General features: G+C 41.1%; 1 protein-coding gene across 1 annotated transcript in view; it reads right to left on the bottom strand.

The window, feature by feature from the left end:
* LOC124158454 (protein cycle) overlaps nt 1-19,714 on the bottom strand; it is a 190,374-nt gene that overhangs the window by 86,320 nt on the left and 84,340 nt on the right. Inside the window, exon 3 of the mRNA XM_046533544.1 lies at nt 11,778-11,927. Coding sequence (XP_046389500.1) covers nt 11,778-11,927 — 150 coding nt within the window. The remainder of the gene's footprint in view (nt 1-11,777; nt 11,928-19,714) is intronic.

Genomic DNA, 19,714 nt, shown 5'->3' with positions numbered 1-19,714 from the left:
CAGCTTCCCGCTCTGTATTTCTTATGTTAGTGTCGTTCTTCGTCTTTCGCTGCTGTCGACAAGGTTTGGGTGACCTCTTTCACGAATCTCTCGACCGCATGTATAATAAAAGGAATATTTAACTTCATTGATGAACGTTTCTCAAACAATTTTTGAATTTTTCACAGGGCTAAGGTCAGATATAACAGGAGGTGTCGAGGTCTCTCCCCAATATATCATCAGCGGGTAGTCTTTTACGTCGATATTAAAATCCAGCAATTAAAAAAATCTCGGATCGGTCGCCAAACGCATCTTCTTGCGTGCCTTTAATATCTTTTCCGTCCAATCCGCCTCACTTCCTCGCGCTTATCAGCTATTATACAGCAAGTAGTGCATTTTCAGGGTGACCGAAAAATCCGTTCCTTTGAACAGCCGGATATAAAACTGCTTTCAGCTCCTACGGCAGGGTTCTCAACTAGTTGACGAGCCTCCAAAAATTTACAGCACCATCTTTACTAAAAACCAATCGGGCGTTTAAACATTTTTAATGAAAGGTATTATTGGTGTTTAATTGGGGTTTGGATTAATGGGGGACACGTTGAACCTCAGCAGCCAATTGGCCGTTGTAAGCCATGGGGAGTAGGCCACTTTTAAACAGAGTTTTTCCCTTATTTTCGGAGTAAATTCCTATAAACAACGCATAGAAATATACAGGAATTTCCACGAGAAAAAATGCCCCTGGACCGGGAATCGAACCACGGACTTTTGGCTTTCTGGTCTGCACAGAGGCCCGGAATGCCAAAGGCCCGTGGTTCGATTCCCGGTCCAGGGGAATTTTTTCTCATGGCAATTCTTGTATATTTCACCGCCGTTCACGCGACAGGGTTAGAAATATTACACATAACGCATAGAAAATTTCCAAAATATACTGCTGATCAGTGCTCAGCGTATTTAAGTCAATTTCGGGAGACAATTTTGATGGTATAAGTTCAAGCCCATCATACTTGTGTTATTCTTGAAGTTATAAGCATATACATCCTCAAATTTGGGTCCTTAGATTGCCCTCCCAATTTTTATGTCCAAATGCTAAGTCAACTTAGTGCAAATAGACCCCTGCAAGGAATGAAATATGATTTGATACTTTCCCCGCGAATGATATGGTTAAACTCTTCTCGGGATTCAACAAAATTTATCCCTGAGGATGAGCCCTGAGTCGGAGCTTGAAATGATGGCCATTATGGGAAAATTAACGCGGTGGGAATCCCGAGAAGAATGAAGAATCTGAGCTTTTCCCGGTGAATAGCGTGGATGAAAGCTTCTCGGGTTTCCAACCGGGTCAGGGTCTGCATGGTGTAGGCCGACGTTTCGTTGGGAGACTTTCCCAACGAAACATCGGCCTGCACCATGCAGACCCTGACCCGGTTGGAAACCCGAGAAGCTTTCATCCATCCTGAGAAGAGTTTACCCACACTTCGAGGGATGTTGGAATTATGGTTGTAGCAGAGGGATGATGCCTCCTTTTTTGGGCGGTATTCACTCGGTACCATCATATTCAAATCCTTTTTAATTTTGTGTATCTACTTTTCACTCGGAAAGGAATCGAGAATCGCAGATTTTATAACTTTTGCTAATCCTCCGACGGGGGAGGCAAACCTCAAAAAGTGGGACCCTGTTTCTTCAAATGACACCACACATTCCTCTCTAAACTTGGATTTATAAGTGCTCTTGCCTTTATTCATCAGATGAGGGTATATTTTTTCATTCCATCAAAATGGATTCCATTGATGATATCATTTGATTCCTCTCTTTTCGTTTTTTATTTTTTATTCTCAAACTACCGGATACAGCTCTTATTGGCCATTTTACACCGGGGTGTGCAACAAATGTAACAAGTAAACGTACACAAACAACCATGCCCTGGACCGGGGAAACCTACCCAGGCGGGACTCGAACCCGCGACCTCTTGTTTGGCAGGCGAGAACGAAATTTTTACAGTAATAAGCATCTTTTTCTGTTTACGTAATTAACCCTGGTATATTACCTTGGATGGATCTTACAGTTATGATTTTTGCGTCAGCTGAAGTTGCGGGGACGATCATTGCTGCTGCTTGGTTCTTGCATATACCTCTATCACAGTTGGCAGACGCATTTTCCCCGCAGAAGTTCCAGTTTGATCTTAGCCCTTAATGTTTATTTTATGAGAAACGTAGAGATACAAATCGGCTGATTTCTCGTCAGTCTAATTTTCTTCGGATGAATCGACGAAGAAAATTTTTGGTACTATTTTGCCATACAAGAATTGACGATGTTGACTCAACGCTCTCCGACAATTCCCTTTTTTCCTCAGCTGTCGAGTTTCTTTAGGATTCAAATCCAGCAGCCATCATCTTTCGTTTCGTCTGCTTACTTCTAAAATACTTCTTCATTAGAGGGAACCTCACAAACACGTTTACTTCTCGGTCTTCTGCCTGCTGCCTGCCTGCTCAACTTTACCTGGGCTCCTGTGATTACTTTGCTTCGTGCGTCTAGTGCGGCAAGTTTCTTTTACCTAGTGCGACTAGAAAACCTGCCGCGTCAACCGCCTTACTTCGCGCCTGACGGCGCCATGGAGCCGCGGCAAGAGTCCTCGACCTTACCAGACGACGACCCGGCCGTGATCCTCCAAGTGATCGCGGCACTAGCTGACAAGCTGCCCGAAGCTGCCCGCAATGGTCCTGCCCTTAAGAGGACCATTCCTAAGGCCACGAAAGCAACGGGTCAGATAAAGCCCTTAAGAGGGCCGTTGACAACAGTGATTATGCCCTTATGGCCACAGCTGCAAGCGGCAGTAAAGACGTTAATGAACGTGCTATGGGCCTTGAGAGGGCCAATGTGTCAATCGATTCAAGATTAAATTCTAATGTAAACTCTCCGCAAACGGCCCCTAAGAGGACCAATGGTACAATTTCTGAATCTGACAATGTAACCCCCCAACCTTCTACCATCCCATCAACCCCAAACCCAAAATCCCTCCCATTCATGTAGCCGACATCTCCAACTGGCCAACCCTGCATTCCCGCCTCCTCAAATCCTGTAAAACCCCTCCTATTTCTCATGCCACGTCAAGCTCTGCAGCTATTATTAAATGTTCAAGTGTGGAAGACTTTATAGCAGCGAAATCTATTCTTAACGAACTGAAAATTGCCTATAGCACTTATTGTCTGCCTGCAAATAGACGCCGGGAGTTCGCTCTGCGAGGAGCACTATCTTCTGTGTCGGACGAACAAATTCTTGATGAATTAATTTCTCTAGGTTTCCCAGTAATCTCTTGCAAAAGGATTTACTCTACCCGGCCTTCAGCCTTTCAAAGAGAACAAGGTTTAAATTCAGTTCCCCGCTATCCTACCAACGTAGTTCATGTAATGACAGAAAATTCGATCGACGCAGCCAACTTTCTGGCCATTACTCACATTACGGGTCTAAAGATCAAAATTGATAATTTCAAAAAACCAGCATTGCCAGTCCAATGTCACCGATGCCAGGCCATCGGACATACAAAAAAAACATTGTTTTCTACAGTTCCGTTGTGTCCGTTGTGCCGGCAACCATCCGTCTATCGACTGTGTAAAACCTAAGGAAGATCCGGCCATTTGCGCTCTCTGTGGTAAAGATCATCCGGCCAGCTACCGCGGTTGTGAGAAGCACCGCGCAGCAAAAGCCGCCATGGCCGCGCGCAGAACTGCAGCCCGTACTGGTAACACTCAACAGCAAAACACTCAGGCTTCTCAACCTCCCCCACTTCTCCGCTCGTTCGCCGATGCAACAAACCCTAACTTCCCTCCTATTAACCCTTCAGCTTCCATTCCCTCAGAACCCAACACTGATGTCAGTGAACTATTAACCTGGTTCACTGGCATCAGCTCCCGCCTTTCCTCTCTCCATTCTGTTTCCGAAAGAAAGATTTTCCTCCTTCAACAACTGCTGCTCCTTCAGTCCGAACAATGAATACACACACCACACAGAAACATTTTCTAAACGTCATTTCCTGGAATTGCAACGGCGTACTGGCTAAAAAACATGAACTCTTCCAGTACGCCCTGGACAACAACATTGACATAATTTTATTGCAAGAAACATTTTTAACACCAAATAACTCTTTTTGCTCTCCACACTACGACATCTACAGACTGGACCGCATCACACGCGGCGGAGGAGTAGCAGTTCTTATCCGCAATAACATTCCTCATTCCTTAATTAACTCTTCCGATCCCACATTCCTTGAAGCTCTTGGTATCTCGGTTCACACAAAACCCGGTCCCCTAATCATCTACACAGTTTACCGTAAACCAGGAAAAAAATTGACAGCGGACCATTTAGATTGCCTTTTTTCTTCTTCGCCTAATGGAATATTTTTCGGAGATTGGAACGCCAAACATCCAATGTGGAATAGTAACAGAATGGACAAAAACGGTAAGGTTTTACATTCATTTGTAGACGACAATAATATCAATGTCTTGGCTCCGCTTTTCCCAACTCACTATGCACCTAAATCTTGCGACATAATTGATTTCGGGCTTTCTTACAATTTACCTATTTCATGCACGCCCACTGTAATCTATTCTTTTACGTCTGATCACCTGCCGCTGCGTTTTTCTTTGCCCCTTAATAAACAATCGCCTTTGCCAACAGAATTACTTGTCACGGACTGGGAAAAATACACCGCTTGCTTAAATAATATCCTTTCCGAAATCAACCCCATCCATAACCCAACTCCCGCTCTCATTGATCAACAAACTAAAATCATTACTTCCGCTCTTCATAACGCTAAAAAATGCGCTTCACGCTCCTTCACCGCCAAACCAAAAAATCATGTAAAATTCCCGCAATTCCGTGTTGATTTAATTAAACGCCGCAATGCTGCACGCAGACTGTGGCAAGCGTACAGAAACTCAGAGGATAAAAAAAGTTATAATCGTCTTTCCAACGAAGTAAAAAAAGAAATTCAGTCCCTTAGTAATAGAAAATGGGAAAACCATATTAGAAAATTAACTTTTGAAAACGCAGTCCCTCCCGACGCCAAATCTATTTGGAAAACAATTAGGTCTCTCAAAAAAACTGACAAAGTTTTTTCCCATCCTCTTTCAATTAATTCAGTATTAATTTTTGATCCGATTAAAAAAGTCGAAATTCAAGCCGACCATTTGCAATCCACCATGTCCTTAGATACTTCTTTTTCTCCAATAGAAAATTTAGTAAACGAAACTTATGACAACCTCAAAGCCACACCTTCTTCTATTTCTATATGCTCTCCGTCTGATATCGAAAAAATTCTAAACTCTCTCTCCATAAGAAAAGCTCCCGGCCTTGATAACATTAGCAACACTCAGTTGCGCTTTGCCAGTAAATGCCCAAAATTTCCCCTCCTACTATCCAATCTCTTCAATTCCTGTTAAATTCAATTCCAATACTCTCTTCCATACTTCCCCAATGCTTGGAAACAAGCAAAAATTATTCTTCTCCCGAAACCCGGCAAAGATCCAAAAGTCCCCGGCAACTCCCGTCCTATTTCACTTTTATCAAATCATTCCAAAATTCTTGAGTCCCTAGTCCTCCACCGTCTCGAATCCTTTGCCACTGATTTTAAAATTATTCGGCCCGAACAAGTCGGCTTCAGACGTAACATGTCGGCCCTCCACCAGATCCTGCGTCTGGTTGAAAAAATTAGCCATAGCTTTAACCGCCGAAAGTCAACAGATGCAGTATTTCTCGACGTCGCCCGTGCCTTCGACAGAGTATGGCACAAAGGTTTACTCTACAAGCTGCAACAACTAAAATTCCCCAACTCCGATATTCTTTTCATAAAAGAATATCTTTCAAACAGAAATTTCTGCGTAGCGCAAGCCAAGACTACCTCTTCTCTGCGTCCAATGCAAGCCGGCGTTCCACAAGGCTCCATTCTAAGTCCGCTGTTATTTATACTTTATGTTAATGACATCCCACACACACCAAACACCACATTACATATGTACGCCGATGACACTGCTATCACGGCAACGTCATGGCGTGGAGACACAAACACTGACAAACTCAACAAACATCTAAACCTTATTCACAAATGGACACAAACATGGAAAATACGAATCAACGCAGACAAAAGCACACACATACACTTTTCACGCAGAACAAAATTCGCAACACAAAAACACCAACCATAAACAAAATCCGGGTACCAAGAGCAAAAACTCATAAATTTCTCGGCGTCTTACTAGATGATAAATTAACTTTCAATGAACATCTTAAGTATTGCACTAGAAAAGCAATTATAATCAGGCATGCTTAAACTTTCTGGTCTTCCCGTAATTCCCCGCTGTCCCACAGCTGCAGAGCTAAACTCGACTCCACTATCGTCCGTCCCACGGATGTGGAATCTTCGCAAACTCTAAGCGCATCAGAGACAAACTGGAAACCTTCCAAAATAAGTCCCTAAAAATATTCCAGAACCTTCCCCGTCTCATCCGGATATCAGATGTCCTTGCCGCACATAAATTATCAACGGTGAATCAATTTATCAATAAACTAGTTAGTAATTTTAAGTCCAGGCTCGTGGCAACAAAAAACCCCCTACTTACAGACATATGGAATTATGACCCATCAATTCCAACAACATACAAACTGCCTCATCATATAACTCGTCTATGAGTCTTTCCTATGTCTTTCCTTCTTGTAGTCTTAGTAAAATTTTGTCGAAGCCTTTTCAAGAATTTTTTTTGTTTGTAAATAAAATAATTAAAAAATTGCTTTAAAAAATTCAAATAAGAATTTAAAAAATATACCTGCTACTTGCAAAATAAAAAAATCAATAAAAAAATAATGTTATCAAAAAAAATATATATTTAAAAAATTATAAAAGCAAGTACAAAAAAAATGTAAAAATGTTCAAAAAATTTTTTTTAATTCATAAATTTTTCTTGATTGTATTAATTGTTCCTGTCAAAAAATATTGTCTAGATTTAAGTTTCCGCTAACGCAAACACAACACTACACGCACAACATATTCAATGGCGCTAAATATTTATTCAATTGTAAACTGGCTGGTTGTGGTGACATGGTCACCGGTACAGCAAATTAAACGCGGCCAATTGATGAGATCTGGTATGAATTTCAATATGATGAATTTCTAAGAGAAAATTGTCTGCGCTGATGTCAGACGCGAGAGGCGTTGCATGCCAACGAGGGATGGATATTTACTGAGCGAGACACACAAAACGACGACCGCTACCACTGCACGCTCGCTAAAAATGCTCCATCCATACCTGCGGTCTCCTCGCCTAGACGCTGTCTCTCATCGCCCACCATACCCAGCGCTTCGTCGTTTCTCCGATCTATCTCCACATCACCTTCTCCACGCCCACACCTCCAATCTTCTCTCGTCCTCCTTCCACGTTGTGTCCACGTTTCCGAACCGCATAGAGCTACACGGCAGCTCTTCGCTAGTCTTCTTGTTTTCTCTCCGATTCCGTTGGTCCCTTTATCTTGTCTTTCCTGACCATTCGCGACCCATTCAGCCACCCGACGGATAAAACACAAGAACGACCGTCCAATGACCAGTATCCGTCTCGAAGGAAAGATATTGGAGCAAGTCGGGAGCACCATTGCCTGAGGTGGAGGAAGACACTGTTGTGAGAGGCATTGGGCCAGAGCTAAGGCAGCATCGATGACGACGAGGTCGACTCTGTGCTCCAAGAGAATTAAATTGGAGACGAGGAAACAGTTCGTGAAAACATTCGCGTGACACTCTACGGATCAGAAAACATGGACCATGTAGATAAGTTGAACAGGAAAGAAGAGGGTCCTTGGAGACGTGGTGCCGGAGAAGAAGGGATGCAGAAGGGGAAATGGACGGATGGTAGGGATGCTGAGGGTCTGTTCCGAAGTGAAATATGTAAATGGGAGACAGTGTGGATGGGCGCCGGAGGAGGGGCTGTTGGTGAAGGGGTCGTCGTGAGAGCCACACGCGAGTCACTATTGGAGGAATATCAATAGGGTGGTTTCCTATTATTTTTTATTGCCTAAATCGAAAGATTATTACTCCTGGAGTACGCATTTCATTAGATTTTCGAATGACGATATCTATTTTTCGCGATTAAACGAAAAGAGAAAATTTTCAAGCGCGCGAAAACGCGACGGCTAAGTAGGAATGATGGGAAAAAGTCCGTGTGACGTATTTCTGGTTCCCCCTACCACCTTGTGAGGTGACCTTGGGGCGAGGCTTTGAGCGCTGATACGATGCAGGCTGCCAGCAGGTAGCAGAGTACCCTGCTAGCAGGTAGCGCTTGGATTAAATAAGGATTATGAATACCCTATCAAACAAAGGAAACTTTCCGAACTTATGTAATTTTAATGGGTGATTATTAAGAGATGTTTCCCTGAGCTCTGTGCCTCATGCATGCATTGGTAATCTCAGACGATGTAAAACTCCTATCTACTCGTATAAAAACTAGGTCCCTATGACGTCACGTGGAGTGGCATCGCATGGGCGCCAATCTGGCCTTTTTCAAATGCAGTTAAAATTGACCATTGCCATTCGTCTAAATTGGGATTTCTAAGAACAAATAATTAATATATTATGAATACACTAATGGTGGGTAAGGAATCGCAATCAATGCATTTCGTTTTCTTTGATGAAAGAAAGTACCCTATTATCTATCCACGAGTGACGTCATACACTCGATGCGTTCGAAGAGGCGCTCTCGTAGAAGCGACGATTAGAGGAGAGTGAGGAGACCGCAGGTATGGATGGAGCATTTTTAGCGAGCGTGCAGTGGTAGCGGTCGTCGTTTTGTGTGTCTCGCTCAGTAAATATCCATCCCTCGTTGGCATGCAACGCCTCTCGCGTCTGACATCAGCGCAGACAATTTTCTTTTAGAAATTCATCATATATATTTTAATTGATTTTTTTTAAGCTGGTGTAAATGAGGCAACAATCGGTAGGTTCGTCGAAGATGCATCTAGGGAACGTGGAGATGAATTGCCGAGAGAATTGAAGTCGCACGCTTCTCAATAACTTGGTTTATTCAAGACACAAAACCCTTTTCTGTTTTCTCTTACACGCGTCGTCCGCGCACCTCGCTTATGCTGAAACCAACACATTCCAACTCTCCCTCGGCGAGGAAAAAAAAACAGAGCAACAGGAAACGACAGCAGCGAGCGGGAGATGGGGGGGGGGGCGGAGAGCGGGCCAAATGCACGATGGTCAAATAAAACTTATCACGGGAGAGCCACCTTCAATTGTTTCCACGTTTAGAAATTACGATGGGGACGTCGCGTCGTTTCCCCCTCTAATAAGCAAATTTTGGATGAAGGGCAGACCGGGTTTGTGAAAAAACACACGAATTTCATTTCCATATCAAAACACCCATTACAAAAAACCCATTTTTCCATATCAAAATAGAGAGAAATGACTTTTTCTTCCGAGAAGCAGCATATGGTGCAATGTAAAATGAACATGGCCGGCGATTGGCAATGGATTATTTTTAACTTAGGAACGAAGAAGAGTCGATCTGGACTCCTTCCAATAAAGTCTATTCAATGGTACTTCCAATTAACATAAAAATGGAATATCTCTTTAAATCAAAGGTACACATATCAGAATAAAAGTTGAACTTTTGGAATCTGGTTTTGTCATGGCGAATGACAGCAGCATTCAAAGAATATGAAACCTGAATTAAGGTAGTCAAACAATGTTTTTCTTCATCCAAATAAATTTTTGCAAAACAATTTGTTTGTATGCTGATTGTTCTTAATGAAATGCCCTTTAATATTCTTGCTTACGGCAGAAAAGAAACATGTCCACAACTAAAAAAAATCTATCGTCAACTCTAAAAATATTATGCTTATTTTATTAGTATAAACAAGTTCCAAATTCCCAGTCATATTAAAAAAATATTAAAAAATCATGCATGTGGTCTATTTATGGGTTCACTAGGTTTTTTCCTCTCTCCTATGAAGTTATCCAAAGTCGACATTGGATGCCTTTCTGCAGTTCGTATGCGATTCATATGATGATGAAACGAAAATCGGAATTTACGATTGAAAGAGGTTTCTTAGAGTTACCTACAAAATAACCTTCTAGATTATATCTTTAATACGTGGCTACCGAACACCATCAATGCATATTGCTCCATTTTGAAGAATTGCACACTCTTTAACGGCATTCCGGTTGACACATTCCTTATTCCTCTGATAGAGCATTTTCTCAGGATTTATATTATCCTACAGCTTGTCTCATCACACGAGAAATCAACAACACAAATGTGCGCTAAATTATTATGTTTACTACGGCATGATGTTTATTCTAGTCGTTACTAACATTTCCCCAAGCAAAAATTTAAGTAATGCTTTCCAGCAATCAGTAAGTAATAAACCCTCATATTCATGTTTATCGAAAGTTCGAATGCCTAAGTAGTTATTATAAAACATGTTCGATAGCTAAAATACCACCGGGATTATTGATTACATGACTTTTTTGTCTATTCCTTACCATGCTATGGCACATTGAGAGCTCAAACGAAATCTTTCCCCTTTTTCATTTCTTTTATTCTGCGAGAATGAGTCGTAATGGGCGCCTGGTGATATTATGCATATCAATGTCCTCCACTTCATGAAACCACTTTACAAGTAACCACATAAATGCATGCATAAACTTTCTTGATTTCTTTCATCAATGCATTGCATTGATACATAAATTTTCGTGTTCAATAACATACCGTTTCATTTGTGAGGATAAAATAGGCAGTGGCAAACGCAATTTTAACTACACGTTGGAAATTCGTCTCCCTTGACATTCTTCTACCTTATTAGCTGCAAGCATGATATCGTCTGCTCGAGTTTCAGGATACCCGCTTATTTCGTGTCAGTGCATGAAGTAACAGTAAGTATTGCGTTTAACTTTTCCTCAACCATGGATATTGAGAGACAGCTAATTAAAACTAGCTACTGTTGACCGTTCCGAAATCACTGACTTGCTCACAGTGGCAGTTTCTGATTTCCGTGCCGTTTTGCAGCAGCATCGGTAGAAGTGCTGCCATTGAATTGGGGAACGCGCTCCAACGAGAAACTACGTATTGAAAAGAAGACTAACTACAACGATATGTCAATCGACAGTGAAACAAGACACCATCGACATTTTCGATTTTTATTCCGGGAGCTCGCAGGGTTACTGAGAGCTCCCGGTATCCTTCGCTGACATTTTGTTCTTTTTGTTGAATCTGCGACCGTTTCACCACAAAATGACAATTTATAGCGTGTGTGAGGGGGACGCTAGGCAAATTAGACGCTGCACTGGTAGTGGGGGTCGGGGTGCCGCTCGCATCTCCTGACCGCTGGTAACTGCATGAAAATCTGGAAATGATTACATAAATGATTGGTAGGCAGGCCGATGGTTTTATTTTTTAGATATTGCAGTATTTCGACGAAATTAATGTGCGTTACTGGGCCAAATGCTTCAGAAACTCTGACAGTAAGAAAGAAAAAATCTAGATCAGAATCAATGGAAAGTGCCCGATCAAAATCTTGCCCTCCTATTAAAACATAGTTTTCTTCAGCGAAACAACAAGAGAATATAACAATTGAGAAAATAAAGGACAATAAAATAATAGTTCATTATAATATAAAACACTTGTGGTAATAATAGCATGCGCTCGGCGCCATCTTAGGCAGTAATGCAGCTTCTGTTTGAGGAATGACCGCTTATCGAAAACGGGAGATTCACAAGTGGATGTTGAGAGGGCACATGCAGTCGCCGTGGAGAGGAAACTCACTTGAATGAGGATGCACGCCTCTTTCGCGGCTGCGCGCCCAAGTGTCCGCGGCCTGCCACCATGCCGCTGCTGCTCGAGTCCACGGTCGTCAGCTCCATGGCGGCGCCACCAGCGCCCACGTGGCCCTCCTCCGCAGACGAGGCGCCACTCCTGCGGCAAGCACATGAGATACGTTAACGTTCATGGATGAAAATGGGATCAATGGCATACTTTACACCACTCCTCCTAACACAAGTGGAACAAAGAAGAAAAAACACCAAGAGAAACCTCTTGATAAATAATAAAACTTAAAAATAATTATTCAAATGCATAAGGCACCAGATATCTCAATCATAGGGAGGAAGAAGTACGCGAGATGTATGGACAGCTAGAGGAAATAATTTTAGAAACACTGGGTAAGAAAAATCTAGCAGTGATGGGGGACTGGAACGCTCATCTTGCTTTGGCATTATCACGTACGAGTTAATAATGGAAGACACTTTGTTTCTTCAAAGATGATATTATATGATATTATCATGATACATAAACTTGTGGAAAAAACAAAGTGTCTTTCATTATTAATATGGAGCCTTTCCACCACGCACGTGCTTCAAGTTTCGATTTAATCACGTATGAGCTTCTGATGAATCTAAGGAGGGATAGTTTTTCGAACTAGTATGCAAAGCCTATGAGTAGGAATGTTGGCCGGGGGATTTCGTGAAAACAGTTCTAATTCTGCTACCAAAAAAGAAAGTTGTGGAATGCGGAGATTATAGGACTATTAGCCTATTTATAATATCGCACGCGGCGAAAGTGGTACCTACTAAGGATGCTTAGTAGACGAATGGAGGCGAGGGCAAACGAGCATTTGATCAGTTTGGTTGAAGAAAAGGAAAGATGCAAGAGCGGTAATTAATGAGGTCGAGGCTGGAGGAGAGGAATCTAGAATATAAGCAGGACTTGTACATCGGCTTCGTGGATTTCGGAGAAGTATTGATAGAGTAGACTGGTAGCCATTGTTCATATGCCGCATATTTCAATTTGAAATTGCATTCCTCCCAAATGCAATACTCATGTGGAAGAAGGATCACGAAAGGAAATCTATCTTTGCGCACGTATTCAGTTTTGCTGCTTCCATTTCCCTTTTTGATGCGGTTCCAATTTTGTCCTTTCTGTTCACGGCGGAGCCACTTCGAGCGCCATCCGTCGTCGTGACACGAACATGACTAACGGACCCCTTAAAGCCAATTATCATTATTCAGAACTTTAACATTTTCATTGCGCTTTTTTAAATTATCCTACTGCAGTACCATTTCAAAAAACAGTTCAATCGGTTAAAGAATCATAAAAATGAATAATTTAGCAACCTTTTTTTATTTCACTTTGGCTTTCACTCGGGAAATCACTCAATTTCATTTACCAAATACCAGCCTTTAGCTTTTTCTGAACTGACAAAATGTTATCATTAATCAAACGTAGGGGTTAAACATCAGAGCTTAACCTATAGTTGTGATGGTCGATTTGATGAAACCGGATGTCTAAGTGGTTGATGTCGCCTTTTTTCGCTCAATGACTCACGAGTCATTTGATCACTAAGCGATTTGACCACATTGAACTTATCAATCGCAAAGGACCCATCACTTAACATGATGTCATCAGTGCTCGAAGACGGCTTCCTGTTAACTGTCGAGCCACGGCTTCAGCGCCACGCTGAACTTTAAAATCACCCTCATAAATACACTCTGTCTGCAAAAAAAATTGGAAGGGTTTACGATTTGGCTCTCCGCGGAAAAAACAATAGGGTAGTTTCCTTCATCAAAGAAAACGAAATGTATTGATTGCGATTCCTTACCCACCAATATATTATTGTATTCATAATATACAAATTATTTGGTTTTAGAAATCCCAGTTTAGACGATGGCAATGGTCAATTTTAACCGCATTTGAAAAAGGCCAGATTGGCGCCCAAGCGATGCCACTCCACGTGACGTCACAGGGACCTAGTTTCTATACGAGTAGATAGGAGTTTTACATCGCCTGAAATTACCAATTCATGTGGCATAGAGCTCAGGGAAACATCTCTTAATAATCACCTATTAAAACTGCCTATGGTCAGAAAGTTTCCTTCTTTTGGTAGGGTATCAATAATCCTTATTTAAGCCAAGCGCTACCTGCTAGCAGGGCACTCTGCTACCTGCTAGCAGCCTGCATCGCAGCGGCACACATACCCTCGCCCCAAGGTCACCTCACACGGCGACAGCGGGAACCAGAATGACGTCACACGGACTTTTTCCCATCATTCCTACTTAGACGTCGCGTTTTCGCGCTTGAAAATTTTCACTATTCATTTAACCATGAAAAATAGATATCGTCGTTTAAAAATCTAAAAGCGTGAAATACGTACTCCAGGAGTAATAATCTTTCGAATTATGCAATAAAAAATACTAGGAAACCACCCTATTCTCCAGTGGTCAAATTAGGTATTAGTTCTACAAAACAGCCGCGCTCTCCCAAAGCTGAACATATAGTGCTCCGATGAGTGAACGGAAGAAAATGATAACTATTCGAATGGTATTCACCATGGAAGGTCAGCGGCCTTCGTTCATTCATAGGACAAATTTAATTATAGTAATAAATACTTCATGTAAAGCGCCTAACAAGTGCTCGATAAACAATCACGGAAAGGACGACGTAGATGACAAGGCCATTTCATAACATTGATACCAACGAACGTAAAACACTAGCCCGAATTCTAGTTCGGGAGCAGTGTTGCGAGAATTAATCAAAAGGTTGGACTTCGCGGCGGAGGATCGACCACCGGTATGCAGAACTATTTGACGCTGCGGAAGGACATCACGAGCATGCTCTAAGGAAAGGACCACCGAGCCTGCTAGTAATAAACGACATATAGTCCAGTGAAGCAGCAAGTCCTTTGCTCTGTTATGTTCCACAATCAAAACCATCTTGCTCATCTCAAACATGAGGGCGAATCCTTCTCGGCCAATTTAAAGCTGGGTGCAGCGGCTAATGGCCTGCATTGAAATTTAGATGAGAATCTCTTAATAAAAAATGAATTGTTTGTAAGATATAAACTTCTAAATATCAATTTAAAGTCCATCAAAATAAAATAATATTAGAGTCCTACCATACGTTGCAAAAGCGATTATTTCATTTGACATAGACACACAACAAGTTACCCCTGCCACTCAACATCAAGTCTGTTTACTTGAATGCGGTTGTCCACGCGCGAAGAATGCTCACAGTCGAAAGATGGAGCGGGGCTCATGGTGACGCAACAAAGCGAAATCTGCTCTGAATTAATTCATTGAAGCGCGCGGACGCTGCCTCGCAGTGCTTTTGACAGACCCACACCCATTCCAAAATCTCCCTGGAGTGACGTCAGCCGGATGTCAAGTGCACGGCGCATTGGTAATCAAGAAGGGAGAGGGAATTGATTGGACGAGGGTGCGCGGCTCGGCCATCTTGAGTTTGCGCTCCCGTGGGTGACGCGCATCGCTACGTGGCTGTTTACTTGCATCCCTTGTGCCTTGTCTACACTACAGACTTAACTTAAGTGACTTCACTTAAATATAATCTTAAATGTGGTGCAGTAGCTACACTTGAGCTTTAAGTCGACTTCAGCGCCGTGATTGTCTATATCGGGAAACAGTTATGTTGACAGATGAAGGTCTAGGAGAGCAATTAGTGATTCTTTGATCCAGAGCGACTGTTATTTGAAATAAACTTCCAAACTCCGTGAATTAACCATTTTGGATTTAGAAGGTTAAAAGGAAAGACCGATTTCAGTTCCTGAGGGAACGCTATATGGCGAGAGGTGATGGAGCCAGAGGAATTTAGAATTACTAAGCGTGACTTCGTGGAATGACATATTCATAACGTAAACAAAAACACTCATTGCTAGTCAAATTCCACTGCTTTATTAAAACCATTGATGTTAAATTTCAACCATTAATTCCTCCCACGTCCAATGAAATCGCCACATCTTATCTCCCTCGGCATCCCTAGGACTAAAATTAAAGCCCTATGCAATAGTTTCAATAACAGTGTGTGGGAAGTTACTGAGTGCATTCGTTTACGTTATTTTCGATTATGACACCATGGAAAATAAACTGTTTTACCGGATCCTCTGCCGTCAGTCTTAAAATTCCTTAAAACGTTTCTAAGTTTTATAAATCGAGTTTCACCGTGAGCAACAGGCATAGCAATTAGTTTTCACGGAAATAATACCAACAATAAGATGAGAAACACTACAAAATAAATTCGTCGAATTAATATCCCCAACACTAGAAATTAACTAACGAAATAGAACGCTCAATAATCACATCATACAATACAGCACAACTTAGAACATAATCAACGGGATGATGTGAGATGGGTATTATGTGCCATTTACAACACATGAAGAGCTTCAACCGTGCGGAAACAGTTGCCTACGCAATTTAAGTTGGGTTCTAAGATGACTTAAGTGGAGGTGTACTTAAATGAAGCTGGTGGCACCTACACCACCAACTTAAATACAGAGCCAACTTAAGTAGTCACTTCCCGATATAGACAATCACGGCGCTGAAGTCGACTTAAAGCTCAAGTGTAGCTACCGCACCACATTTAAGATTATATTTAAGTGAAGTCACTTAAGTTAAGTCTGTAGTGTAGATAAGGCATTGGCGACGACACTGACGTCATGTGAGCGCCAGCCACCGCAGAGCGCGAACCGTTTAGCCAACCTTAGTAACATCACTTAACCATATCTACGGTTTTTGGCAATCGGAAGAGGCCACGGCAAGATCACCGATAACACAAATCGAATCGCCGAATACTACTTCGAAGTATTTCTTGACGACGCAAAGAGGCGAAATGCTGAACAATACCCCTAAACGGTCCTCACGCAAAAAAATCACAAATTAAAAGTACTGAGAAATCATGGTCTGATAGAATCATTGTGCGCATAATTTCTGATAATTAGTACATAATGTACTCAATTACTACCTCAAAACTCAATGTAGATCTCCTGCGGAGTTGTGGTTCTAGACGAAACATAAGGTATCACCGGGTCGATTCTAACCATTCTCTCTTTAACGACGTTTTTGGTGGAAACAGTTGCTTAATAATCATATTGCTTGCAAAAAATATTAGCTACTGAGAGTGTGAATTAATAGACGCCGAGAGTTAAGTTTTATCTCTTCATGATATGCATCATTAACATAGATATTTTTAAAACGTAAGGTAACTCAGTGATGAAACATATGCAAGCAAGGAAAAATAGCATAATTAAATTCAACTATTATATCATTCATAGCTATAGAGCAATATACATTTCAAAACAATGGTGGGAACGACACTAATATAAGAATATAGCTTTGCAGTCTCAATATAAAAAGAGCCACATATCATAGGATTTTAGTGTAAGACACGGTCTCAGGCGTTACTTTGTGGAATTGCTTCATCATAGAATGAAATAAAATTACTTTGTTTAATTCTAATTAGGATTTTAGGCTATCGTGAAATAACGAAGTAAAAACCAACACGGCAAATTTATATAATAAATAATTGATATCATTGCATATTTAAATTATTTATGTGTTTGAAATTAGGATCAAATTAATTTGCGTCCCGGAAAATTTGAAAAATTCTTAGTGATTAACTCCATAAGACATCCGCCTCCTCCACTCGAAAACATCAGGATAATTGAGCACAGCCTCATAAGTACCTAATTAATACTCAATAAATCACCGATTTGGCCGTTTTCTCTTAAGAGATGTATAAGAGATTTTCTTAGACATGTTCGTGATTAATACAGAACTACATGACGAAAATTCATCGCAAGAAATAAAAAAAAACCTATGAAATACTCGATGACAATGAGGTATGCGTTTTTAACAACAAATTACATATTTGACCAAAATTGCAGGATTTAATAGGTAGGTACTTAGTTCTCTCAAATATTCATTTTATGCATACGAAGCTATAACTTGATACCAATTTGAAATCTAAATGCAGATTAATCGATAACTCCGTCCACATACATCTTGAAAATTTTGTTCGATTGTAATAAGTTACCCAGAATTATTTCTAGTAAAATTATTTAAAAACAAATGTGTACTATAGATTCATAGTGAGTAAACTTCTCTCGGGTTTCCCACCGGGTTAAAGGCTTCATAATGGCCGACGTTTCGAGCTCCGACTCGGCGCTCATCATCAGGGCTACTGGATGCTGTGATGCGGGAATGGGCCTGCTTATATGCTGCCCTTCTCCGGTCAGGTTCCTCGGGATTAGCTGGTAGTTTCCCGCCTGGTGGGGTTGACTCCGGATTGGTCTGCCCGTCGTATCGTCCTTTCCCTGTATTCGGTCAGTTTTTTCAGAACGGGTTTCCAAGTGCTGCTAAGGGAATACCCTGAATCGCGATTAAAGTTCTTCCTCTCCAGTTTAATTTCGATGGCCTCACCAAAGAGGCCATCAAGGCCGGGAAAGCATCAAATCTTTCTATAGATTCATAGGTTTACTTAACTAACTTCCAGATATAGAGCCATTCAGTGATTTGTTTTCCTTTTGGTGTCCAGTTGCCCCTCAAATCAAGCAACCCAACATATTCACAATCTGCAGTTTGGCGTAAAAGCAACAATTATTTTCGCCAGATTTGCGTTTGAGTTCCAACATCGACAGATTTTCTATCGTTTTTTTCCTCAGTCTGTCATCAGAGTATACCGTGCCGATACGTGAGGCGCGTACGCTCAGATGACGTTGTCTTTTCCAACAGTCTATTAAGATCAATTTTTAAAGAGCCATAACTCAGCTAAAAACATTATTCGTCCGCGAAATTTTCGGCGAGTACATTTGAGGTGGTACCTTCTTATTCTAATGCTTTTAAAAAATTGTGCATGTTCCCCATTGTTGCAGTGAAGTTGTGGCAGGGTTCGAATCTGAAGTAGTCGTATTTCTTTCATTTTGTAAAAAAAGTAATTCTTAATATCAAGACAATATATGCAGATGACAAAAAAAAATTAATATTGGATTTTTAAAGAATAATTCCTTTTAATAATGACTCTGTCTTCGTTTACACATTCATTTATAAATATATTCGTTCACTGAAAGGATATAAGCAGGGGAAGTGGCATTGGTAATGGTTGCGGCTAATTACTAAAGGACGTACCCAGGATCAAAACTGGGGGGGGGGGGGGGCAAGCCATGGTTGTTCAAGTTGCAGGTAAGATTTAAGCATGGAAAAGAGGAATGAAATCGACATTTCAAGGAAACTGTACTTACTACCAAATCTACGTTGAATAAGTATTTAAAATTTTATTTTAGGTCTCCTCAAAGTATTTAAAATTCTCAATAACTAACATGATCAATTCGTAGTTGAAATCATAATGAAAACCGTAAAGGATGAGAAATTATTGTAATTCAATCGATTATCATAGTGTTCAAACTTCCTGAAGACACTTGTTCACGAAAAAGGGAAGTTACATGTGATGAAAAGCACCAACGCTTTCCCCATGTGGGTTTGCGAACCACAATTAGCTCTAACGATCAGGTGGAAATTAACTGGTGTATCAACTCTTTAACACTAAGCAGTCCGACGATAATTATGCGCTTATGGCCGAAATGAATGACGCTCATGTCTTCAAATTTTTTAATGAGGCTCACCTGCGATTTTTCTGTGTTGTATTTTTTTCGGGGTAGTTGGTTGCTTAATGAGTAAAACTATACAATACATTCACATTTTAATATTTCATGACGTCAACCGCACTCGCTACTACTTTCTGCATACGTTTGTAAGCATAGATGCAATTAGTTTTTCACATGGAGCTGTTGTTGCTTGTAATCAAGTATCTTCCCACAGTTTTTTCGTAACCAAGTCCTAGAAGTTTGAATGCTATAATAATCGACTGAATTATAATCATTTCTCAACCGCTAAGGTTATCAAAATGATTTCGACGAC

Source organism: Ischnura elegans, chromosome 5 (assembly GCF_921293095.1).
Source record: "Ischnura elegans chromosome 5, ioIscEleg1.1, whole genome shotgun sequence".
Taxonomy (NCBI): Eukaryota; Metazoa; Arthropoda; class Insecta; order Odonata; family Coenagrionidae; genus Ischnura; species Ischnura elegans.
This window is presented reverse-complemented; position numbering and strand designations above follow the sequence as displayed.